Raw genomic sequence first — 27726 nt, forward strand, 5'->3', positions numbered from 1 at the left:
AGCAAGATTTGCAAGGAAGTATTTAAAATAATTTTTTATGTAGATTCGTACATTTTGTAGAACATTTCGACCACTTAATGATTAGCATTCACCCGCGGTAGTTGATAGTATTAGATTTTGCTTGTTATCTTGTTATCTAACAGGCGTTTCATTAGAATGAGGCTTGACTAATGAAATGAAAGTATAGTTAGCAAGATTTAAATAATGGTTTCAAAATACAAATACAGTAAGATTCATAAATAATACCACAGCTAAAATATACACGCTTCTAAATATATACATAAGCTTTCAACATGTGCTTAGTAACTTAGACTCGTGTTACAAGTTGCATGGAGCGATCCTTTTCATAGCGTATAATACTTAACAAATTAGGCTGCACATCTACATTGGCATGGCATTTATAACTATAATCTTGAAAATTACAAAACAATTAATGTTTGAATGTGCCAAATAATCTAAAAGAATTATTGAAACAAAACATCATCATCGAGAAAGCCATATTTCCAGTTGCAGAATGCGGCTGGTCCGTTGTTTGACGTTGATATGAAAACGTATAAAACTTCAAATCATTATCCGGCAGGCGGAATGGTACGTTGAGATATCAACATAAGAGGACAAAATGTTGACAATCATTACCATGTCGATGTTTAAAAAGGTGCAGATCACATCAATATTTAATCATCTTGACCACCCAAGCTTCAATATGTAACTTATCTTGATTTGCCGAATTTGGCATAAAGAATCACATTCTCTACAGTGGATTTGTGTATAAAAACAACCGACCGAGCAAGCTTGCATTAAACTTAATTTGGTAATATTCAAATTGGCTATGTCGAATACAGGCTGAGCATAAACCGGAATACTGAACTTACTGACTCTGGACTAGTGGTGACGACATGTAAATTTGTCGAGAACAGACAAGAATTTTTGCAAATTTGTAATTAAGTTTGAGAAGTACATATAAGTACGAGTTTTAATTTTCAGGAAAAAGACTGATTAATTTCTGCTTTTGCGATTAAGCTTTGAACGATTAGCTGGAACTCGCATCGTACATTAATGTATAGTACAATATTATTTTAGAACCGAGCGGCAGTTTAGTTGTCCATAGTAACAAACAAATTGTAAAAAACACACGTATAAACTCAAGAGGCAAAAAACATGCATTTGCTTCATGCTACAGACGACATGTTACGTACAGAAACGTACATTCCTTCTGTCGTCATTCTGCTGAAGCAAAGTTGGCAAGTATATCAACTATGCGAAAAGTGATGAAGGAATGTAGTCAATTTTTCAATTCCTTATGAATGTTATCCATTCATAACTAAGAAAGCAGGGGTCGTCATCCATCATTAAATTTTTAATGAACGTTATCCACTAGTGAACGACCTTTAGTACCTATCCTGCGGTCATAATTCATAATTAAATTCAAAATAAACGTTATGCGTTCATGACCTTAAGTATCCATGGCTTGTAATAAGACATGCGCATGTAAACGCCAGGCAGGTTGGGGTAGGCACACTTGATACCATGGGAGACAGTGCCCGCCAGCACCCAGCGCCCGTCCGGTCCGCGTACTGCCAGGGGACCGCCGCTGTCACCCTGCAGAGAACATGCACAGTTCAGAAAACTGTAAAAATAAAGTAAAATTCAACCAAGACAGTTCGAGTTTCACTCGTAAATTCCACAAAAAAGGTGAAATGGTTTTATTGCAGGGACAACCGGCTACTAGAACGCCGTTTCGATCGTTTTTTTACCGTTTTTTTCGATCATGCACTACGTACTCGCATAAAAAGTAATTCGGTACTGATAGTGTAAGCAATGAATGCTCTCAATCAAGAAAATAAATAAAATTATTCCCTTTTTATTTCAGTCATTAGTTAACAAACGAAATTAATAAATCCTAGTTAAGTCACCTCGCAAGAATCTTTCACGCCAGACTTGAAACCCGCACACATGAACTCGGGTTTGATTTTCTTGCCGTGCCCCGCTTCACGGAACCAAGACTGGCACTCGTCGTTGGGGACGATGGGCAATCGAACCTCGTTGAGCTTCTTCGGCACATTTCCACCTATAAAATTAAAAACCTTGTTAGAGATTATGTACACTTAGCCGCAGTATTACAAAAAATCAACTATATGCTTTATCAATTAATAATGGAAATTGAATATATTAAGTTTCGTTGGCATTCAAAGCAGTATGATTTATAACTAAATACGCATTTGGTTCATTCCCTTCGAAATTTCGATCAGTGTTAAGGCAAGAAAAATTCATTTCCTCCTGCACGTCGTTGCTCTTACCATAGGATAGTCTTCCCCAGCCTGTGACGGTGCCGACTTGACCGACGTAGTCGTCGTCAGTCTCAGGCAGGCAGATTGGCAGGATGTGCTCGGCAAGCTTGACAGGTTTGTCAAGCTCGAGCAGAGCCAAGTCGTTGTCAAAGGTGCGCGCGATGTAGCCACGATGTACGACCACGCGCTTCACGTTGCGCTCCACGGCTGCCGCGGGTTCAAAGTCGCCAGAAAGATCAAAGTCGCCCAGAACCACAATTAAGGACGCCAGGAATCTGATAGTCAGGTCAAAATCTCTTGGCAAATGTTGTTGATAAAATACAAGTAAATTGTAAAAAAGGAAGTCAGTAATTCACATAACGCTAAACCCTATTTCGAATCCTGGCTCTTTTATCTTCCCCTCTTGGCAAATGTTGTTGATCAAATATTAATCATTGTTAAAAAAAAGAAAATCATTCATTCACATAACACACGAACTTGTTCAAGTCCTAGCTCTCTAATCTTCTCAGAATACTCATATGTCAGAACGTTCAAAACACATAACTTTATGAATTATGATGAAATCAAAATTTCATCTGGATAAATCCCAGACCCTGGTCTACTATCATCACAACAAAGTTTTAATCAGAACACGGCAGACCCCGGCTGGCAATGAGCTGCAGTGAGGACGTAGCGATCGTTGAGCAGCACTCCCCCGCATTTAATTTTAGTGAAGAGACCGAGCCACGTGGACTCCTTGACGAGCACCTGCCACGGCCACACCCCGAACGCCGCCTCCTCGCCGTTCACGATGCGACCGGTGCGCGACAGCGGCCGCACCCCGCAACCTGTAGTTATGCATTAATAATTTATGAAATTAAATCAGTTTTGAAACATAAAAAAAAAATAAAGTAAAAATTCCAGAAAGTTCAAGATTCAAACGCAAAATAATAACAAAAAATTCGCAATATTTACTATAATTGAATATATAATTGAATATTTCCTGTACAATAGGAAACAGTAATTTTGGAAGAGGTCGCGAAATTTAATTTCAGAAATTTCGGAAGGGGTCAAACTTTGAAAAGGGTCAGAAATTTTGTTTTGTACGAGCAATACAAACGCACCGCCTACTAGCGTAGACAGAGAACCTGCAACCTGATAACAGTTAATTAATGTTCATAACTGTCATTCGTATTTGTGATGTAAATGGAAAAGATTTATTCTGATTACTATGTCGATTTTTGCGATTTTTGTAGACGATAAGTGCAGTTGCGAATAAGGCTGCATTCGTTAATGACTCATTAAAGAGAATTTAGCAATGAAAAGAATCGTTAACGCACTGGCGGCAATTTTTGGTAATACTTTATCAAACTTTACCATTTGTGAAACTAAATTGTGACAAGTCATCGAAATAAAACTATACATAATGTGAGCGACTCAAAACACAACAGTCTGAATTTAAAAGAAGTGAGCACTAGCGCGACTTACTCGTGCGCCAGTCCCAATTCTTGTACGTCGATGTAGAGAGTGTAGTGGTGGTAGGTGAAGTCGTGGTAGTAGATGTAGTTGTGGTAGTAGAGGTAGTTGTTGACGATGTAGAGCTTGGCGTTCTTGCCGGGATAGTGAAAGGAGTAGTGTATTTGGTGGTAGTTTTGACAGTAGTTGTTTTGATGGTCGTGGTGGCTTTTGTGGTACTAGGCTTGGTGGTTGTGGCCTTGGTGGTATTTGGCTTGGTGGTTGTGGCCTTGGTGGTTGTGGCCTTGGTGGTAGTTGGCTTGGTAGCTGCCTTGTTGGTAGTTGATTTGGTAGTTGACACTTCAGTTGTGGTTGAAGGCGTCGTCAACGAGGGAACAGATGTGCCGAGTTCAGCGGAGTCTTTCATGGCGTTGACACTCATGTTGGCAAATGTAGCGATGGCGGCCATTGCTGCCCCCAAGTCTTCAACTGAACCAACGTCTGAGCCATTTAACATCTGAAAAATTGATTAACATCAGAAGAAAATTTGCCGTTACAATGCCAAGCACCATATCGAACCTGGTGGAAGTCTAGTAGCTATTTCAAACTAGCGACTGTTTGGAAAAGATCCGGTCGAAGGACCTGTTCTTTGAACTCCTGTGAACAAGTTACGAAAAGTACAAGAATCGGCGACAGGCCCCATCAAGCCTACTCTTCAGCGCTGACATCACTATGATATGATAATTGACTTGATATATAAGCTTAAAATAAGTTTCATAGCACAAAACGCGTGCCACAGCAGTCAAAAATGTGGAAATTTTGAGTATGACAAAATAATCGCATAATATTAATGTAATTGATGATTAATTAAGTTTTTTTACCTGTTGAATCAAATCGAGATCAATTGGAGGAGCCATGGATGTGTTCGACATCATCAAAGAATTGAGTAAACTCTCAATGAACTCGTCAATGGGAGTGGTGCCCGAAATGCTGGCATCAGTGGCGGCTTGGGGTTCATTCAGAGTATCAGTCGATGATGGCGTCGTTATGGTTGATGCGGTGGTGGTTGATAATGGTTTAGTTGTGGTTGATGGTTTACGAGTCGATGAAGATTTTTTAATTAAGGGTTTAGGAGTAATTGAGGTGAGGGAAATTACTTCACTTGAAAGTGTAGTTGTTGTTTTTATAACGGAGCTGTCCAGATCAATGGTGTTCTCTGCAACATCGATGTCCAGCGGAAGGATGGGGTACGTCGAAGTAGCCCACGTCTGTGTAGAACTCGGAATCGTCATGAGTGTTAAGGACTCATTTCTCCTCTTGACTTCCTCGTCAAGGAGGGCGCTAGACATACTCTCAATAATATCGTCTATCAATGCTTCTGCACTAACGTTATTTTTCTTGGAAGGCTTACTTGGCAACAACAAGCTAGGAACTTTCATTTTGATAACCGGTTGCTTCTCGACTGAACTCGATGAGAAGCTCGTGGGTCGGGGCCTTAGGCTAGGCTTAGAAGTTGTCCAAAAGAGTAGTGCATCGGTTGTATCATCTACTTCGAGTGAAGTCTTAGGAATGGGTTGAAGTGCGGGTTTTCTCAAAGGTTTCTGGGCGATTTCATTTTCATTTAGGTTATAAGAGTCAAGCCACGAAATTGTGGTTGGTGTTTCTGTTGTGGACTTCATCTCAGAAGAAGAAACTCGTTTGTTGGGCTTGGCCCTCACCAAGTAAGAAGAAGTGGAATCTTCAATTTCATTTTCATCCTGAAATTCTTCAGAATATGTTGACGTACTTGGTTGATTACTACTGCCATCGAGCGATATTGGTGAAGTGGCATCGAAAGGAAGCTTGGGAACAGTCATAAACGCACTAATCCCAAAGTTATGTTTAGACACGGTTGGAAAACCCACTTTAATACTGGCTGACACTGAAGTTGGAGGCTTGAAACCCAATATTGGAGTCTGTGGCTCCAATGTCCATATAAGTAGTGGTTCAGGCGTTGAAGCTCCTGATGAATCGCTAGAACGGGAAGTAGTTTGGAAAATTTTCGCCCCAATATAGTTGTCAGTCTCCGTTTTATTATTTTCTGTCAAAGGTTCAGAAGCCGTAGGCTTATTCATGTCATTGGTGCTAATGTGAATAGTAGGCATGTTGGAAGTGTTCAAGCTAGACAAAACTTCTCCATTAAGAGCTAGTAAGGTGGTGGTGGATATAGGGGCATCTTTGGTGCGGTTCTTCTGCTGTTCGTTGAGAAGAGCTGAAGCAGGAATTTCTTTAGAATTAGTATCTAAAGGATCCGTCGATATGGATCCGGATGTATATAAAAGAACCGTATTGTTGGGTTTAGTTTTGGTAAGCAGCACGGAATTTTTTGCTGGGTAAGTGAATAGGGTTGGTGTCATTTTCTGTGTCGATGGCTGTAGTTCTGAATGGTTTTCAATATCATGCGCTATCAAAGAGGAGTCTGTTTCTGTGGTGGAAGGGTTATTCATCACCAAGGGCTCATCGGCCGAAGACAAGTCGGAAAGTTTGCAGCAAACTCCAAACAAGAAGCCGTCCATGCAAGTGCCGATGAGATTCCCAGAGCGCTGGAGACACTCGAAGTTAAACATGCAGACGCCAGTGTCGCCTGAGCTGCTGCTGCACCGCGTTCGCTTGATGTCCAACTTTCTGGTGTGACCCAGCCACGGACTCTCTGAAAACAAACGTATTATACATTAACACATCATCAGTAATTGACAATAATAGTAGACACTGACTACTCTTATTACGAACGGTTTGAACTTCCAACAGTGATTAAGTGTAATGATGTAACTAGTTTTTCTTGCGGTTTATCTTCTCCAACGCTCATGGAAGGCTCTGAAATTAGAAATATCGGTCACCATCAGAAATAGAATATATCTAACCACGTAATAGGGAAGAAAATGATTATCGTAAGTAATAGCTTCAGCCCAGTAATATGAAACTTTAATATTAACATCAAAATTATAAGTTAGTGAAAAGAGGTGATATTGCCACAAATTGATAATTCAATACTTTCACTGTTAAATCGCTTTTAACTAAACCGGTGAGTCGCTTTGAAAGAACTTTCGTTTTCGTTAGAAATCGTCTAAGTTCCAAATAACGGTGCAGAATTTGAGCCCGGAGAAAGTAAAATATTTGCAGAAGCAGGTCGTCAAAAATAAGATTACAAGTACTGTACCGGCAGAAGTTGTTCTGGGGTACTGGATGCGCCAGCTTTCCAATGCGCAATGGACTTGTGCATCGAGTTCTGAATAAACGTGTAAGACACACACTTTGCAGTGACTTGGTGCTTCTTGCTGCCATTCTTCAATTAACAGCAAAAGCGGTCGCGGAATCCCCTTAAGTGCAATTTCACCTAAACACTACGAGCTGCAAATTTAATTGAAGAATCATTGCAAACAAAATTATCGTTAACTGCATTAATGTTACAAATTGGGCAAACGTTCAGCGGAATAAATTTCAGTAAAAGAAATATAACGTGCTCATTTTCGACATTACTTTTTCGAACCGCACACTTTCTAATGCGACTACAATTAATACTACAGCATATGTGATATTAACGCTAATATATGAGATTCTGATACTCGCTTTCGAAACCATGCGTATAACATACTGTTCTACGACATCTCAATGAGAAAACTTTTGCCTTCATAACACTAACGTCTAATTTGCGGCGTAATTCCATCAAATTAGAAAAAAGACTCACAAAAAATAGATCGTGCAAAGCGCACGACTCTCTTAGAATATTTTATCCATAAGAAAATATTAACCCGAGAATTCGTTGTGTATTTTTCTTCTTCTTCTTCACAGTCTTTCACTCTACTCTTTAAATGAAAGCAATAAAAATTTTATTTCAATTAAATATATTATCAAAAAATCTCCAAAACATTTTAATGTAATAATTAATTAAAAGCTGCTGCAAAAAGTCAGTCAGGGTGATAACGATTAAAAAAATCCCTCATACTGAGTGAAATGATGGTTTAACTTTTACGAACTAGAAACTAAAGCATCACGGAAAAATTTAAGCAAACCATTATAAAGAAAGAGTCGTGAAATAATATCTAGACCCACATAGATCGCAGAGAAGTCCAGTCTTGATTGTCATTTTTGTACATGTTGATGGGACACGTGATTTCCGAGAATTGCTTTAAAAGTCGTCAGATACGTGAAAAGACTAATTCGTCAGGTACGCGAGAAGACTACCTCACCAAGTACGTGAGAACATTACCACGAAAGTAGTGCACTAAAATTCGTCAGGTACGTGAGCATACTATCACAAAAGAGGCGCTGAGCTACCGCAGCAGCAGCAGCAGCAGCAGCAGCAGCAGCAGCAGTATGTGACGCAAATCTCGACAACTTTCGCTAAGCGGAGCGCCCGCGACTCCGGATCTGTGACGAGAATCCGGGCCATGACAGCCGCTGCAGCTCGAGAAATTTGGGCGGTAGTCGGAGATCCGCCCCGCGAGTGTCGACCGCGGCGGAGGAGAGAGGCGCGCGACTGCCGCGCTGCACAGCGCGCGGAGTGCTCGTGACTGCAAGCCAGGGGCCGTATTATCAAAACTTCGTAAGTACGCAAAATCGACTTGGACAATACTTGGAGTGGCGTTGCTATGACAACGTAATACTAGCGGTGGTATTATAAAAACATTTGCGCGGGAAAAAAATTTAGGTTTTTAGCTAAGACTTGCGTACAAAAGTTTTGATAATGCAAAAATTAGGATGTATATAAGTACCACAGAACTTTTTTGTCGTAAGTACAAATAGTTACGAAGTTTTGATAATCCGGCCCCTGGCTTCGTAAAGTGTTGGAATTTTCTCAACCAAAATTAAAAGGATTGTTGACACAAAATATTCATTTAAAGTTTCAATATTATATGCAAAGAACATAAGCACTGACATAGAACTATAAAAACTGGTAGTTCTAATGGCAATATAAAAATCATACACTCCTCATAAATTTTCCCGTCACTTGCAATTTAAGTACAGTAACAATTTAATTCGTGTCGTAGATTGAATTCCAAATTTCGCTCATCAAGTGAGAAGAAAAAACTTGCAAATCGGCGATTCAGAAGTCCATATTTGTCATCAAACTTCAAATGCTTCATCTCAAATATTCATTCATGAAGAGAAGCAATATGCAAAACTTAGGAGTATAGTTTAGAAAGCACTTACAGTAAATTTGTTAGATAACGGGACCTTGTATCCAAGATTAAATTTGCTTCATCACCGTTCACTCTTCTGATGATGCAACTCACGCTCTACAAATAAGGTCTGTATAAAAGAAAGTCTGACTCCGTAAAGCAGAGGATTGACAGGCACAACACGCGCCTTTACATTGCGCTCGCTCCACGCTAGACATGTCGAATATTCACTCGACGTCTGTTATCTTTCAGGACCACATGAATTGCAGCTAAAAATATCTTCTCAGGTGACTCATTTCAGCCTTTCAGTTAACTAAATATATGTCTATAATAAGTAGGGTTAGTTTCACATCTAAATAACTACTGAGCTTTCAACTTTATGCAATTAACAACGCAGATCCTGCACTTGTAAACGATTTCCTAGAAAGCACGAGTTGGTAAAACGTGATGTGTTCAGACGAAGATGACCCACAACAATTTAATTCTTGAATTTGCTTCAATTCAAATCAGTTTAATAATAATTTTATTGAAATACTTAACTGAACAGTTATTAGTTAACCTACGTGTGTTTCTTAGAACCAATCACTCTAATAAATAGTTGAACAAGCGAAAAAAGACCATCTTAATAATTAGTGCCCAAACCTCCCTTCTCCTTGGAGCCGCGAACTTGCTTCCGGTACCTTGTCTCCACTGCACAAACTTTCACTTCAAAGATGAATATGCTAGATGTAATAGAGACAAAGATATATACTAGATAGAATAAATGAATAGTTCAATATACTTGATGAAATGGATACAAAGATAAATATACTGGACGAAATAGAAGGAGAGCAGCCGGCGAATCAGGTTATGTTTTGTTGTTCGAGTGTTCAGCATATTGAAGTCAAACTGGATGACAAACGAAGAGTTTTCGTGGCACTTTGCTTTCAATGCGTCAAGGGAAACAAATAGCGCGGCGTAAGAAGCGACTATTAGAAATCGTCGACGACTGAAGAAAGTGAGTGCTTTCGTTAGGGGGCGATTGTTTGTCATACTTTCACTGAAAATGCCGAGGGCAGGACCATACAACAATTGCTTTCTGCCGTCATACATGCCGTAAGAAAATGAACACTCAAGTGACCAAGGTCGAATACGAAATGTCAACCATTAATGCAGATCATTTATCTAACAAATAAACTTAAACGGTACAACGACACTTAAATTGAAATTCGGAAAAAGTGTTCGGAAATGCACTTTTACTGCGTCGTGATAATTTTATTCAGACACCTTATAATCGTGATTTTAGGTAAAGAATCGATGATGAATTTTGCTAATCCGCAAGCTCAACGTCGCAAATGTAGAAACAATGTAGTGGTGAAAACTAGTTAAGCATTATAGAACATAACGCGAATAAATCGTTTACGCCAATTTAACTTGCCTGTGTGTTGCGCATCTGGTCAAATATATTACGCGCGAAATGTGTTGAAAATTGCAACAATTGTACATGGTAGCGAGGCAGCATAAATGCAAAAGGAGCAAAAGTAAAAATACAATGGTGGGTAAGAGCACAATCATACACGGAGAGAGTGAGAGAGAGTGTTATAGTAGGTCGATACGCGGGAACATCTCTCTGAGTATGCGCACGGTTCATACAAGTAATGAGTGCATGGAAATAAACTCTCCTTTAATATGCGCATGGCTCATGCAGATGATAGTCGTACACGAGAACATCATCCTGCAGAATATGCGCACAGTTCACGCACTGTGTGTGCAAAATTATGTGCAATTTAAGAAGAATTAATGTAATTTGATTGAAGACCAGAAGATGATTTTTATTAATAATCTTATTTGTTTTTCAACGAGTCGAAAAAAATTTCTTGTTGGCGCCTGGAGATAAAAAAAATACAAGTATGACACATCATTGTCTTCAGTCAAATTTGCATAAAAGAAAGGCTTCTGCCGAATCACACCAATTAATGCAATGTGCACGGTATACACAGATCACGATATAGTCACTGCAGAATAAAAAAAAAGTATCGAAGGAGCTTTAGATGAGCAAGCTATAAAATTTTCTTTATAACCATAAATTCATTTTAACAATTTCTTTGCAATACAAGTATTTCTCTAAATTCTGTCTAACAACTTGTTTGTAAATAACATGGTTGTACTTCTCATTTCATACTTAAATCAGCCGAAGATCAAGTAAGGAAGATTTCCATTTTATTTGATCTGCTAGACTAGTGTTTTAGAAACCAACAAAGCTCGAAATAGGCTCTGAAGCCTTTAAGATTGTCATTATCTCTAACTGCCCTCGAGATGGAGCAATGATGCGGCAAATCTGGCACGTTATAAAGATATCTACATGTCTATACCTACAATACCCTTCAAAATGCTCATCTTTGTTAAGAAGAAGCAACCGTCTACCTTGGCCGCAGCTTTCTCAATCTCTACACTGGAAAGAACAATCTTTTATACGTGTGAAATGTGAGCAAGTACATTGTAAGTGTACAGGACGCAATGCATTCTCCGTGTATTGAACACAAGAAAGAATCCACGAGAATAGAACATTGACCATTGACCCATCGCTGGACTGGGTTTATAATTTTAATAGGGAAAAAATTCTTCAACGGTATTCGTTATCATAAAGGTTCTGAAGTACACCGATGCACCACAACAAGCGGCGATTTCTGCTTAAGACAAAATTAGCTCATAGATTTTGTGCTTACCGCTTGAAAATTATCCTGCAAGAATTAATGGAACAGAGCATCGATCGCGACCGAGTGGTGACTTCCACTCCGTTCCTCAACAGCTATTAATTAATAAATGTAATTCCAAAACGGAGTCAAGCATAGAAAAAAAGCGTCTTCGGCCAAAATTTAGTTGAACAAGAAATTATTCTGCCACATTTATGGGCGAACTTACTGTTTTGTAAATTTTGAGTCAGATACCCTCGCAAAATGGGGGACATTGATTGCTAATTCTGAGAATATACCAAATCCATTTACTATTTTTTATTGACTAAACTTGGAATTTCACGAAAGCTCGGATATATTATCAGCAGTTCCGTCAGCACTAAATCAACAAAAATAAAATGTATAATACCTCTCGCGATTATAAATTTTGTATACAAAAACAAAAGTAATGCATTATTTGGAAAGTCCATGGTTTGTAACAAAGTTCTTGAACATTAAATGCAAGTGCGAAAATGGACCTCAAAAGCTCAGAGGTTATACATCGGTTTGTAGGCAGTGGCTCGAGGAGAAAAAAAGGCGCTTTAATATACAATCATTTGAAAAAACTTAACGATGTCACAATTTTAAATCTTTGGCTTGATTCCGTTTTTCGTCTGTAGATGAATTTTTCATACAAACCTCAACAAAACTTTCAGTATCTCTTAAAAAAGGTCTTTGCTACATTACAGAAAAAAAAGTAAATATCATTATTTTCATGTAACTAAAATAATTCAAGTATTTCGTCAGAATAAAACTTAAAATTTGGAAACACCGGGATATGAAATGAATTACAGGCACATGTTTGAACAACAATATCGGCAATTCAGATTCTTCTCAAATACACTCAATGAAATGAGCATCAGAGAAAACAATACGAACGTTTCTGCAACGATATTTCAAGCCATATCTGATACACCTCAACTGGTTGCTAGTGATAATAATTAGGGTCGGTGAGAAATTGTAAGTGTCCTACTCGAAACATAAGGTAAACTGGCAAGTTATGAAGAATGGCAATATGCGTGAGAAAGGAGAGAACGCTGATGAGATATTGTCGCCTATTATACTCGTATAAACATCCCCGCTGAAGTATGCAATAGAAATATTTTATGGGGTGTAAAAGGAAGCAACGCTACAACCAATAAGTATAAGTCGTCAACAAAGAAAACGTAAGCCAGCTGCCACCTTTCTATTTGCCTCGGAAGTTTTATCGAAACTTTTAAGTTCCGTTTGAAGAATTTATTCAACTTTCTATATGCATTTGAAATATTTCAATGACTTTCTACATACACTTGAAGTATTTTTGCTACGTCAAACTTCACACTAAGCTGGGCACTGAGAGCTGAGCGCGTCTTGACAGTCGATGCGCACGACGGTGCGCAACCGATGCGAATGGCTGGTTTTAAGGTTCATTTCTAAAAAAAGGAAGTAACCTCATACATAGCCCGACACGAATTGAGTTTCACTATTTCTTTGGTTGTTGATAAAAAAAATTGAATTTGAACAACTGAGCATGACGTACAGAATGCCCATTAAGAAAATTTGAATTCAGCCACCGGCGTGTAACATATGTTATTTGAGTAAATATAGAAAAAATTCGACAGCTTCAACAAAAAGAGGTAATAGATAATTTCAATAAACGCACTCATATTGACCCAAGAACCAAAAGCTTATTACATCGATCATTCTTCAGTCCCTTAAAGTAATGTGTTTAGTCACATTTCATGTTCATGAATTAATTAATATATAATCCGAGAATATACACATCCCAACTTTCCACAGGTTTTAAGATCGGATGGCGGCCAAGATGAAGAAGACTTAAAAGACGTGGTCAACGAAGTTAATGAGTAATTTCTCCCTCTAAGCCATTAAGAATCCTAATGAAGCACAAGCCCGTATCGTGGTGTGACACCCGAAGTATGGCCACCAGGCCATCATCATCATCATCATCTTAAGCTAATGAAGGTCTTTCTGGCGGAAGTCAAATTATCTCGCGCGCGTCGAGGCACGAAGGCTTTGCTTTCACTGGACACGACCGGCGTACACGCAGTGTCATGGAAAGCCAGCTTCACCGAGTGTGTGTGTGGGTCTCTCCCACTTCTCTCCCTGAAGAGAGTTAGCGAACTCTATGAAACAATGACTCGACGAAACTCAAGCATCCGGCAAGACAGGAACAGCGCGAGTGACTTATGGGAATGCAAATGAGAGGGTGAGGAAGGATTTCCTTTTTAGCACCCCACTGCCTCGTGGCTACCAATAACCTCCTAACTTATTAATTTTTCGAGTTCTACATATTCTGTGCCTGCTCAAAGTTTCCTCACCAAACGATGGATGTCGATCACTTGCGTGCAGAAATACTTCGTGAATAACAAAATCAGGCGAATTTTAACTTTTTCGTCGGCATTCCTCACATTAATTGATACTCGGATTTCTAAGAATATTTTCCTTCCAAGATATTTATTGGAAAAAATGCCCAATGTCGAAAGAACAAACCTAAAAGCATACTTCAATAAAACTATCGAGTGCCTTTACAAACATCTTCAATTCGTGATAAATCAATTGTTGGCATTACCTGATGTTTATTTAGTCATTGAAAATACTGATTAAGAATAGAAACTAATCGAACAGTAAATTAAGATGTTATGAATCTGACCTCTAGCGACGGAGCGACTCCTCCAAGCAGCAGAACTGGGCACCCGCACAGGAGTTGCAAGCACCACCTCGAACGGCCGCATCACCGCCACGAGGAGAGCCAAAGCGCACCATACCATCGACACCCACGAGCCGGGCCTCGTCTTCCATGAACAAGATGACACGTTGCCGGATTTCGGAGGCGGTAAAGTTGATCGCATCCGAGAACTTCTGGTAGTGCAGGGAGCATGTGACTGTTGCCGATGGAAGTTCGAATATTTCTTCTTCGGTTTATATGAATTGGATACTACAGCGGCCATTGCCGGGTATTCCTTGTAATAATTACTCCGATTACTCACGTCTGAGTAATCATATTCAACTCCAGTGGAGCTACATAATGAAATATCTATAGGTAAATATGTTTGAGATTTATCAAGAGTTAATCTAGATTGACATATACAATGAGCTGGAAAACATTTACAATCGAAGAGCATTACTGCATGCTTGTCTGCTCCTCTTCTTTGCAATGACTTGCCTAGCTCGGGGTCTCGTAAATTCAGGTCACTGAACCTGGCGGGAGAGCAACATTTATTCAAGCTGTTGACGTTTTTGTTGAGGTACTGACTATTAAATCTTGCGACATCGTAACTTTTTGTGATTATCTGGTCTTGGGAAGTGCACGACTCACAACGAGATCCGCCTGCCCGCTGAGCAGTCGAGTTAATTTCTCCCTCCTGGTCGTTGTCGATCTGAAAGAAAAAATATAGATTTTGTAAAAGAGAAAGTACAGAAGTTAAATGCCATACAGAATATTGTATTGATTAATAATGTTAATCGAAAGACTCAAACTTTTTCGACGAAGAGAATTAAATTGCGCCAAACATGGGGCGTGGGAGAACTCGGTTGTAACGGTCGGTGAGAACCACCGCGCCGTCTGCTACAACTTGTCTTAAATGACAGTCAAGTTAAGCCACTCCCTTATATAGCCCTAAGAACAACTCGAAAACGGTTGGTGAAGACTGGAAACACATGGCCACCGAATTTTAAAAAGATTCGACCGTCAACAAAGAATTCCAAAAAACGAGAAATCCCTTAAGAACGAAGTATTCTTGATAAATACCGGTAGTTACAAGTTTATTATAAATGCGAGTATAAGAAAAATAGCTTCTTGACAATACTTTTCTAAATGTTCTTTAAAAATGTGCAGTTTGATAAGCAAACTCCCAAGACAATTCTACCCGAAGCCAAATTTAGGTGCAAATAATATATTCAATTTTTCGTTCTCAAAAAGCAACACATTTTTATGATATTAGTCTGGGCTCAGCAGGATGTATTCATTCAGGAGTTTAAAATTTTCTGCCAGCTTTATAAGGTAATCAAGAAGTTAAGTCAGAGGCGGAAAAGCGTATGTACAATTGTACATGTGACCAATACATCCTTTTTCTTCGTCTCTCACTAGTGAAGCGCAGGGACGATCCTTGCAAAAAGATCATGACAAATAAATTGATTTTAAAAGTCGAGGTAATCTTACAGTTTTTTTCATTGGCGTTAGAGATAACTGCGATAAAATGGAAAATGCAACGATAAGCGGTCAGTCGTACATCAGACATCAGCTGTGGTAAGAGCGTAGGCCTCTGTATAGGCAGACTGAATTTCCGGAGTGAGGGAAGATGCTTACGTTCGTAGTCGCGGTTCAATTATTTTTATCAGATTACGTTGATACATTTTAATTAGTGTCCATAGAATGTTGTCCGTGTTTAAAATGTTGTCCATAAAATACTGTCTAAGATTAAAATGCTTTCCATGGTAAGACACTTGGCCCTACGTCCACACTTCACTCCTCACTCACTTTAACAGGGAACAGAAAGTGCACTTAATAAAAACTTTCAAACAATGCGAAGGAAAAACTACTTCATCGAGTCATTGCCGAGACAAACTAGTTCAGTTCTGTTAAAAATACATCAGTTGCAGAGCGATGGGTCTCACAGCACTTGGGAAAATTGTGACTTAACTCGATTTGACTTCACACTTTCAAAGTAAAATACTTATAAAAGAAATGAAGCACGAATGGAGATAACAAATGCAATCAAATGTTAATCCAATAAAATAAAGCAAATAAAAGAAATTTCCCTTCTTAGGATTCTAGGAATTCACGCATTAAAACTTACGACAAAAGTTGGCTGGAGAATTTTTCGATGATCTACTTGATTTCATTAATTTTTATTCTGGGATAATTGTCGACTTTTCAGTTCCGGCATAGTATTCACACACGAGAAATTAATTTGAGATTTTTCAGCCAACGTCCACATCTTTGTACAAAATAGACTTGCCAGCTAATAGGCAAGTAACGAATAAGAATTCGAAGATTCGATAGAGAATCAAAGGCCATACAATTTTTTATTATATGATACTAACAAATTTTGCAAATTTCATTGAATTTAAACCCTAAACAGGTAGGAGTTCTGGAAAACAAATGTGAAATTTAGCATACGTAAATGATTCACTTAATTTCAGTTCATTTCAGCAACATTTTTTCAGAATAACTAAATTTTTAAATATAATTAAATTCACGCTCAACTCGATTTCACCCCTAAAGGTTAACCACTCATAACTGGGAAATAGTAAAAGAAAAACCAACCTCTAGAGCTAAAGTGAAATTCAAACTTTCTACCTTCGTTGGAAAAAACAGATGATAATAATGTCTAATTACTTTTATCGACTGTCGTGACATCAGTAGACAATGTACGACTTTCCTGCATACGAAGTTCCGTGCCTCAAGCAGCTTCGTATAACAGTAGCGGGCGCGAGCAAAAAGTGGGAGAGCGGGACGATCGTTCACAGAGTGACGGTACAGACCCACCAGGCATTTGACGTTGAAATAAAATTGATTAGCGTTGTTCCAATTAGATCAGCTCGTAATCAACGTCATTTGCCTGGAGGGTCGAGACGGTGCCGCCGGACATCTACGTTGCAGGCAAATGTTTGATAGCCGCTGCGCACGTCACGCGATACCAATTAATTAATAGCGACCGCGCGCCGTACGCGTTGCGACTCGTACATTAGATATTGTCGTACATTGCACTTTCTAGAGAGTTGATAATGACATGTTAAATTTAATATAACAAAAATGTTGTCCTACAAGCTGTTAATGGAGGATTCGAACCGAAATTATTAGTACACTGTTACACATGAGCAAAGATATCGACGTAGCTACACCATTAAGCTAATAAAGGTCATCGATTTAGTAGGTTATGACTCCTCAACTCAGATCAGCTAGCGCATTATTTGATGCTGACATCTCGATAGATACCCTGGTGAAAACCACAGTAAGTGACACCTTAAGACCATTATCGCAATTTAATCATAAATAGTAAAGAATCATTTTGATTTGAAAGTAAAGAAAATATTTAACAGTTAAGAATAGAAACAGATTAAGAATACCTTAAAAGAAAACAGATTACGTCAAGTACCTTAAGAAAACAGATTAAGAATTGAATAGTAGGTACTTGACATTAATGCCGATTAAGCATAGAATTTTATTTATACAATACTCCTAGGATAGGTAAAAAAATATCTTTTATATCACCTACATTGTAAGTAAAATATTGGTGAGCGATGGTGCCAGTACTATTACTTTTCAACACGTTTCTAGCGAAACTTTCTAGCTAACAGGAATATTCATACCTTTAATCGCAACAAGGTGTTTAAATTATGAAATTCTGTAAAAAGACATCACCATGGAATAAGGAACACTTGGACTTAGAGATCGAGGATGCCACTAAAATGTTAAGATTCGAGGCTTTTAATTAATGCTGACGTTCGAAATTCAGCAGCAGAATCTGAACCGCCCCTACTAATTTAAAGGGCACTTTCCACAATTTACTTGGATTTCGTTTACACGAAGACTTAGGCGCATTAAATTATATCTTTTCAATCCGAATCAACCAGATCTCACCGTAATTTTTTAGTTTTATTCGATATTTCTTTAAAATATTCAACTGCCCTTTGTTCAAGTCCGACACGTCTCACCTTAAAAATACACATAAGTACTGATAAAAACCTCAAATCTGTTTCTTTAGTGACGACACGAGTTTCAGCAACAATATCATGCGATGCCGCGAGAAGTGTGATAATAACTGAGATCTCATCGAGCCCGTCGATGGATTCATATTGTAATTACATGCACCAAGCGCTAAATCATACAGGGTATGCCGACGTGTGTAACCTGACCTGTTACAATTGCAGAAGCCTACAGCAAACTTACTGTACGACGCGTCTATACTACTGAGAATATATCGGTCATTTACAAAAAAACTAAGTTGGACGCATAAGGATCCAATTTACAGTACTGACGCATCTTAATTAGTAAGTTATAGACTCCGTGTGCTCTGAAGCAAGATTTCAGGCAGCCTTAAGCTGCCTGAATTTGTAAGGCGCTACCAGTACGCATTCGGTTTGTACGGCACTACCAGTATGCATTTGGTTTGTACGGCACCACCAGTATGCATTTGTTTTTTTAGGCGCTGCCAATACGCCTCTGGTTTTGTAAGGCTTTACCCGTACGCCTCTGGTATTGTAAGGCATTACCCGTACGCCTCTGGTTTTGTAAGGCTTTACCCGTAAGCCTCTGGTTTTGTAAGGCATTACCCGTAAGCCTCTGGTTTTGTAAGAGTCAGGCCGCAAGCCGCGAGCCGTTTTCATAACGACATTTCACGGTCGTTTCAGTGTTGCAGGGTTCGTCCAGGGTGTTTAAAAAATTTAGCTGGCTTTTTGCTGTCGTATAAGTAAAACAGGATTGGAGCGGTACACAATGTAATTGGTTTTTTTAACGTTATCGTGTTTTTGAGGCTTTGCAGGAATTGGCAGGCATAAGTTCAAAAAATATCCTATTTGTCATGATTGTTGCCGTGTAGCCGGACTAAAAATAAAAAATTCGATTTTTTTAGAGTTAATATACTGTAGTTTGAGTGCTTAGAGAGTGGACAAGCAAAATTTGAAAAGTTATAAGGCTTTTCCTTCTTGTTTAAGTGTATCAAGGTTGGACCGATGAAATGTACAAAATATATCAAGATTTTTCAATAATCGTTTCATTGTAGCATAAGTGGATTGGGGTAATGTAGGATTTTTTAAACTTTTCATGACGATGTCCTTCCAGTAGAATTAGAGAAGAGAATTAATCCAAGGGAAAATTCTCTATCTCAGCATACCAAGGGTAAACGATACACGAACGCAATGAGTGAGAGCGCGAGAGAAAGAAAGAGAAAGCACAGCAAAGGTACGCTTTACACGAAAAGCTCGTAACACAAGCCCCACTAGACCGTTTTCTCGCGCTTGACATTTCAACCACAGGAACAGAAAGCTTCCGGAAAGTCGCGCCTATACGACACGCACGACATCCAACGTCCCGAAGCGTGCGTCGCGTTACGAGACCAGCACGAAGAATCTTCCGTGGACAAATCCTTTCGTGTGGCCAAGGCACAGATTTCACCTGCCGACGTCGCGCGATTCCAGTTAGATATACATCATAATTTAAAGTCACCAGCAAAAAATATCAAACATCTAATATTTTAGCCAAATTTGAAAGGATTTTGCCGGAAAGATGCAGGGTCACGATTCTAGGACTAGCGAAGATGGGACAATTTGAAAACGAGATAGAAACTTCAGACTTACAAATGAGGTGCAAGATCTTCATGTTAAGCAAAAGCTAAACGCACATCGAACCAATTGGCATGTGATTCATGTGCAGGTTATTTAATGCGCCTCTCCCACAACTTCAACATCTGTTTACAACCTCCACGTTCTTTAGAGCAGCGTAAACGAGGTGCGGACGCCGGTCGAAAGACACCAACCAAATGCATGCAGCCCGCGCGACATAAGAGATCTGCTGAGCAGAACCACCTTGCTAACCACACTGAACCTTGAGCTCAATGCCACCTAAATTGTGGTGAGTTTACAGTGGCCATCTAACTCGTGGTCAGTCCAAGTTGGTCACCTAACTGTGGTGTGCTAGCATCATTCACCTAATCGAGGTACCGTATATAATCACTTTCGTTACCTCTTTATATAGCGATAAGTTCGCATTAGCCACCTGTATTGTGGCTACTTCGCATTCCCTGCTAAAATCTTGGCTCACCTGCTAATGCCGACCGAATTTTGGCTAGTATGCAACTGCTATCTAAATCGTTTCACGTTTGCCAAACGTTATCACCCAATTAGCGCCTGGAGGGGCCGTGCAAAATAAAACTTGTAGGATACGTAACAGCGCTGAGAGTATGCTATGCCCAGAGTATGGGAGCGCAAAACTTAGACGCTCGTAGACGTAAAACACTTGAAGTAACTCCAATACTCGAGCGGCGCTTGCAACTAGCGCAATAGCAAAGTGGATATTAGTCTAATTTAACTCTGGCACAGGGCACCGGTAGGTTCTCCAAAATTTAAGCGAAAATAAAGTTGCCGAGAAATTCATCATTTCTTCGCAAGAGAAAACGTTTCGAAGTCCAGCTCCATCGTCTGTACTAAATTCTAGAAAACACGAACAAACAATTAGTAAACTAAAATCCACATTGAAGCTATTGAAATCCAAATAAACAAAAGAAAAAGACATAAAAAGTAAATAATGTAAGTTTTGGTTAGTATATGTGCATCATGGTAACGCAGGCAATATTCAAAGTGAATCCATGAGCATCAACATATTTTGCATGATTTCCGAGTCAATTAGCGTAAGACATTTATGGGTGCGAATCGACAATGCGATTTGAGTTCAATCGTGACCAAGCAAAAATTTCTTTCGTTGAAATTATCCATTACCTTGTGAGAACAAAATCTCGTCATTCTAAAGAACTGCTAAAATAAGCATTGAACCTTCGCTCCACACGCTTACTTATATCGCGGACAATAAATTATATTTTTAACCAGTAATGTATCAGTACTCATATTATGATACCATGGAAAACTTTAAGTTTGCAATAAAATGTTGTTCTTATCGGGCTCGGGAATTGGAGCACACAGTCGGTGATCATTTCCGTAGTTGCTGCAAGTCACTCAATAAACACGACCGAATCGAAGCGTAAACATGACGTCAGAATTTCCCAATACTTTAACGGGGACACGAAGCAGTTCAAGCAACGCTCATTTATTCCTTGACGATGAAATTGCTCATATTGAATGAAGAACAGTGACTTGCTGACTTTCTAAGACGGGCAATTGCTTAGTCTTAGCGGGATTCCAATTTATCTCAGTCGTAGCGGATTCCCAACTTATCTAAGTCGTAGCGGATTCTTAACTTATCTAAGTCGTAGCGGATTCTTAACTTATCTAAGTCGTAGCGGGATCAAAACTTATGGAAATCTCAGTCGGATCCCGACTTATCTTAGTCGTGGCGGGTTCCAAACTTATCTTAGTCAGAGCGAGATACCAACTTTTCGTATTCGTTGCGGGATCCCAACTAATCATAGTCGTAGCGGGATCCCAACTGGTCTACAGAACTGAAGTTTGGAAGAGAATTGATGTATATATTTGCTTTCTAAATAGCCGATAATTTAGGATCCGACATTGCATATAAATATACTCAGATTCCCTCAATATCTGCTTGGTGACATGTCAATGCAATAATTCCACGACAGAGAAGGCATGAACACAATAAAATACATTCTTGAGCAAAGCACTTAATTGGAACATATATATTGGAGTTCGAATACAACTAATTCTGTAAAATTGCTTCAAGTATTACGTGGCTAGAATCTTGAGTGATTAATCCCGTTGCAAATGGGTGAAGCTCAGCATTCTAGCTTGTTATCGAAATAAAATCTAAGTACTGAATCTCGTCAAAAAACTTGACAGCATGCCTGCTTCCTACAAGAATTCAGGGACATTTCGTAAAAACTTTGAATCATTGATCGAGGTTAGTAGATCGTCATCACCAAATACTCCTCGGGTGCTTTCACGTTTCATTGAACGTAACCACGGGACAAAAACTCTCCGGCGCGGCGACAGGGTTGAGGACAAGTGATGAGCGATGAGTTTCTCCGCACAACCTCGATATCAAAGGAGCCTCGTTACTCAAGTTGTCCAGGCAGAACGCTGAGCACGTCCCGCCCCCAAGACTCGGACGATGACCATTCTGAGGTACGTTTCCAACTATCTGTTATTATGATTCAAGTACTGTAATGATAGATAGTCTTCCCGATTACTCGGCTATTCTGGTTTAACCCTCTACCGCCGAACGTCAGTCTCTGGGAACACAACTTTCACCTTAAATTATAGTAAACTATTGAGTGTAGCAACCTGAGGACGTTTGTACGCAACAGTGAACATTTTAAAGTTGTGCGTGTCGGCAGCCATCAGTACAAGTCATTTTGCGATCACGAAAAGGTATACTTTTTGGGAATTAGGCTTGTGAAAATATTGCTCCGGTTACTCATATCAGGCGGCACCGGGTTAAGTCTGTAGCGTTGATAGTCTTTCCGACTACTCGGCTACTTCGATACAAGTCTAGTGACGACGGTCCTGTTGGATAAAAGAGTAAAGATAGTAGAACTAGGATGGCATTCATTGAAAATTGGTCGTATATTTTAGTGAAATTCATCGAAAATTGATTGATTGTTTGAATAAAATTCATTGAAAATTGACAAATTAACGGATATGCGGCTGTTCTTTCCGAAACTATCGGGTAGCGGATACGGGACGAAATGAATGTTAACTGCCATTTGCCGGACGTCAATCCTAAAGAACAAAATAATCTGATCTAAGTAACTAACAATTTATGTAACAAACTTCCACTTAAGATACGACTCAATAGAAGATGAATTCGTTGCCAAGATGAGTGATATATACGTGTTATGCACAAAAACTTTTTCACAAGCATCTATGCAAGATCAGAAATGCATGTCCGTCGCAAGTATCATGCACTCATAATTACCAGTAATAATAATTCGAGTCTTAAATATGCAGGAATCCGACTAGGTATTATAAATTTAACCTAAAAATACAATTTCCTCAAAGTTCGTAATACAGAGAAAATTACATAGACCTTGTTTTTGATTGAGTAACGATTATTTCCTGTAAAATCATAAGCATGGAATAGATTTCGGAAGATGTGACCAAAAAATTATATTCAAAGAGTCTAATGTGATCGCCAACCTATTTCTTGCGGAACGAATCCCAAGTTCAATGAAGAACACGATTCCCTTCTTTGATGGATCAATGTCGTATCACACGTTCGAAAAAAAATACTGTATTTCACCAGTCAGACCATCATTTTTGCCATGCAATCTATTTCTTTGGTCACAAAACCAGCGTACAGCTTAGGTGCGAAGAAAGAAAATGTGGCACCGCGCAGTGCTAGCTGCCCGATATGAAACGAAATTAAGATATCCATTGAATACTCATGCCCTATCAGTCGTCTCGTTTACAAGCTCAAAGGCATTTCCCCAACAAGCCTAAAGTTCTCAGAATAAACAATACATTATGGCATACAATGAAAAATTATTAAATACTATTAAATCGCTTTTCATAATTTACTTCACTCCACCTGTCATGAATTTGTAACCCCTAATTTTACATTCAAGTTTTTAATTAAGACGATAACTAGTAGTACCGTAACTACCAGAAAGATACCAAATGCCGCAACGCCAAGCAGGAGTTGGGAAAAGCCTGCTTTTATATTTATTGTTGTAATATAATAATTTTATGGTGTCAGATATGAGTCCGCTAGGTAGAAGTGGGTGAAAGATCAATTTTAAAGCAAACAAATTAGGGATGCAATACTTAGTTTACGGTGAATTAAAAATTCAACCGGTTGTTTTATTTAAAGACAGCTAGAAAGAAACTAGGTCGAAATACAAAGAAACTTACCTGCAGATAATTTCATCAAAACTTCTGAACTTTTCCACAGGTGTAGTAGCACTACGTAAATGTGGCAAGTTGCACTCCGGAATAAATAAATCATTTGTGAAAGTATCCATCGTAGCTGGATAGTGATATGGCAGTGAGCTAGTATTACATACAATAATTAATGACAGAAGCAATAAATTCATCAGCGCGACACAAGTTATCAGCTTTTCTACGCTGCCTGAGGTACACTGTTATGGGCGACCTCTAAACGCCGGAATAATTGCAGAACTTTTCAGAAAATGCATCAGTAAAATTCGAGCAATTTATCTTCAAATTTGCGGAACAGATCGCAGATGGGAAAGATACATATATTAACATTATACCAAGAAACGAAATTTCGATACAAAGCCACGCACTAATAACAATCTGAAAAGCATATAAAAAAATACGTCGATATCTACGACGATGTTCATAGATATCGCATTGAACTGAAACAATTATCATCTACACACACAATATTGCAGCGTATTTGGAATAAATGTGCCCAGAACATGAGTAATAATAATACCTGCTGCCGTTTCATTATCGTGAACACATTTTCAGAGCATTCACCAGGATTTCCCTCGCCTTTACCAAGAAACACATCTGACCCATCCAGAGGAGGACCACGAAAAAGAGGATAAAATTTTCGTCACTCAAAGCAATTTCCGTTTATATTTTCTAGTATGTAGACGTATTTTCGTAAGTGACCGCGGTGACGAAAATTCGCAAATTTGCGCTACGTGCGTTACCCCAGCCTTCGTCGCTGCATGCTGCCTTCAAAAGTTGAACGATTCAACACGTTTCTGTAAGCGCTAACAAATATTTCTAAGCATGAAAACCGTCCTTTTCTGTGTGACATTTTTTTCGCATCACTTCTGTAATCACTTCTTAAGTATCACTTTTTACGTGTTTTAAAAGATGCAAAAACAGTGATCCTGTAGAAAGTTTCGACGGAGAGAAGACAACGAACGTTTTTTTTTACATTTAGCGGGCATATTACTAAAAGGATTAAGTAGGGAACCAAGCAATATTTAGAAATCAAATAATTTTATCTCATTAGAAGGAGCAAAAGTAAAAGGTTTTTTCTTCTTTACCAAAACCATCGCAGATAAATTGTTCCATTGAAGCCAAATTATTCATTCGTAATTTGTGTAAGTTAGTACCAACGGCATATGCAAGTCGACAAAAATCAATTACAAAATTCTTGCACGTTGCTATTGATGCAATGATATACTTTCATTCAACTACAGTCGTATTTAACTTATTGTAATTGTTATTTGCGACTGTTCGCTGTGCCGTTAGTTCTAATTCAGCCCCATTTCGATCTTATAAAAACACTTCCCTTTAACTTCACTTCTTGTTGTCTGTCTGCTACAAATCTTTTAATCGATATTAACCCTTCTATCTTTCCAATCGATCTGAAATTTTGCAGACTTGCGTAAAGTCAGAGACAATGCTTGATACATATGACAGAGTAAATAATTTATAAAATTAAAACAAAAATTTTTACTATTATAAAAATTTGAAAAATAATTTTTCTATATTTAAAATTAAAATGAAAAATTCATTGCACATGTGTAACATCGGAGACACTGGCCTCTTTAAAAGTGTTGTCTTTAATAAGTGATTTTTAAACGCAAATTATTCTAAGTAAAAACTTAGTCATCAGTCAAGCAACTCTCAATTCCTCCCGAGGACCTAAAAATACCTCACTGTTTTTACTCATAAATATTTTACTGAATATTTGAGCGATGTGGAGATCTTCGGTTTGTCTCAATACATGATACCTAAATTTCGTATAAAATATTGACCCACAAGTCAGCCGGCTACACTAAGACCATATGAAAATCCACCGGTTTTTTCAACCGATGTATAGACCGATAATGTTTACATGTACGGTTGTTTACATGTACGGTTATTTATACATGTTTACATGTACGGTACGGTAGTTTATATGTTTACATGTACGGTCTCGATGGAGGAGGGAGCTTCGATTATCGCTTGCAGTGGATATACTGTACATTATACAGCGTAATTTACCTGTTTCCTATAACGAACGTTGATTCTGACTTGGAGGCGGGCTGAATATACGAGTGTAAGCTATGCTTAGCATATTATGAATAGAACACGGAACGACTTCGATTCATGATATTTATAATAATAATTTGAATAACACATTAATTACGGAAATAATACACTAGATAATTACAATGATACTTGAAATTAGACACATTCGACGCAGAATTTGAACCTCCAACGCTGCTATAAATGAGTCGTAAGTCTACTTGAATTTCATACGTTCCGTGATGGCTTAGCTCTCAAATATTACTACAGCCTAATTAATTTGAACATATCCCAAGATTGAGTGAAGGAAAAGTATTGCAAATGTACACATAGATTTCCTGAAGCATAAAAATTCTTACCAGTGTAAAAGTATTCTAATATAGCGAACGAATGACCACTGTCTCATATTAAGTAAGTCTGTGGAGCTGTTTCCAGCAGAGATTCATATCGTCACACAGAAGCTTCAGTAAAAAATGGAAACAAAATTTCTCCCGATTTACTCGCATTTATAAGGGCGCTTCCTTGCGTCGTAGTAAGTCCGGAGAGAAGAAACCGATAAACAGAAATACAAGAAAAACTCTACATTCCAAAATTTCTTCTTCATCAGATTTTGGATATATACAGAATTAACTATTCATGAACGATAAGATAAACAGGACTTTATTGCGGATACCTAGTAAGCCACAGCATAGAGTCATATGCACCTTGACGATGTATAAATATATTTGACTAAAGTTACTTTAGAAGCACGTATGTCGGCGAAAAAATGATCAAAATATCTCTCCGTCACAGGCGAAAAAGAGGCAAAATAAGGCGCTGTCTCTATGACAACATTCTACAGTATTAACAGCACTCATTCATAATAACTAATAGATCTTCATTTATAGAACGGATTTACTACGGGGGTTTACAACCAACGATTGAAAAGCGAATGAAATGCAACAATTTGCAACCACTAAGAACGTAGGCATACACAACACAATATAAAGAATTGGGGTGCAGAATCCTATTACGAGAGAGTAATGATTGAAAAGTCTAGTGTGGAAAAAGATCTCGGAGTTTATGTCGACAAGGANGTCCCTTATTGCTGTCTCTTATACACATCTAGATGTGTATAAGAGACAGGTGCTATGCCATCTTGAAGCTGATGGAAAAGTGTAAGAAGTGTTGCTTAGGGGAGCAAGTTTTTCTCATGTCTGTTCGAAAGCTTGACGTTTGATCCCTTAGGCGAGTTCTCCATTTCAGTCGATTTGCTACGATAACTTCAGGGGCTGAAATCGAAACGTTTTTAGTTCTTTTTGTTCAAGATTCTCATGTAATAAACAAGTGTCACTGCAAGTTGCAACCATGTCAATTAAGTTCAAATGATGGGCACAATGAATTAACCATTTCCTCGATATACACGACCCGACTTGCGGGTGTGATTTTTCAAAAAATACTTCTATCACTTATAATTACCCATGAATATAAGTTAGTCTGATATTTAAAGATTGGCAGATAGGACACTCGTGCAAATAGGTTGCAGTGGTGGTATCGGAGCTTTTTCATACTCCACCTACCACTACCACA

At 38.6% G+C, this 27726-nt stretch overlaps 1 protein-coding gene across 1 annotated transcript; it reads right to left on the minus strand.

Moving 5' to 3' along the window:
- Positions 1 to 182: 182 nt before the first annotated feature.
- Positions 183 to 27726, minus strand: LOC108674062 (nuclear pore complex protein DDB_G0274915). The gene is made up of 8 exons (XM_018161964.2): positions 27616 to 27726; positions 14243 to 14969; positions 4604 to 6411; positions 3756 to 4239; positions 2929 to 3115; positions 2298 to 2563; positions 1914 to 2068; positions 183 to 1599 (listed from the first exon to the last, which is right to left on the minus strand). The coding sequence occupies exons 1-8, from the start codon at positions 27703 to 27705 to the stop codon at positions 1438 to 1440; spliced, it is 3879 nt and encodes a 1292-aa protein (XP_018017453.2). The 5' UTR covers positions 27706 to 27726; the 3' UTR covers positions 183 to 1437.

This window comes from Hyalella azteca, unplaced genomic scaffold, assembly GCF_000764305.2.
Source record: "Hyalella azteca isolate HAZT.00-mixed unplaced genomic scaffold, Hazt_2.0.2 contig16022, whole genome shotgun sequence".
NCBI classification, from domain to species: Eukaryota; Metazoa; Arthropoda; class Malacostraca; order Amphipoda; family Hyalellidae; genus Hyalella; species Hyalella azteca.

Coding starts and splice junctions, on each gene's coding strand:
- LOC108674062 (XM_018161964.2), bottom strand. CDS start 27,705: ATGAAAAAGCTCCGATACCACCACTGCAACCTATTTGCACGAGTGTCC. Junction 6,412..14,242: donor GAGTCGCTCCGTCGCTAGAG/GTCAGATTCATA, acceptor GTTTGTTTTCAG/AGAGTCCGTGGCTGGGTCAC. Junction 4,240..4,603: donor ATCTCGATTTGATTCAACAG/GTAAAAAAACTT, acceptor TCAATTTTTCAG/ATGTTAAATGGCTCAGACGT.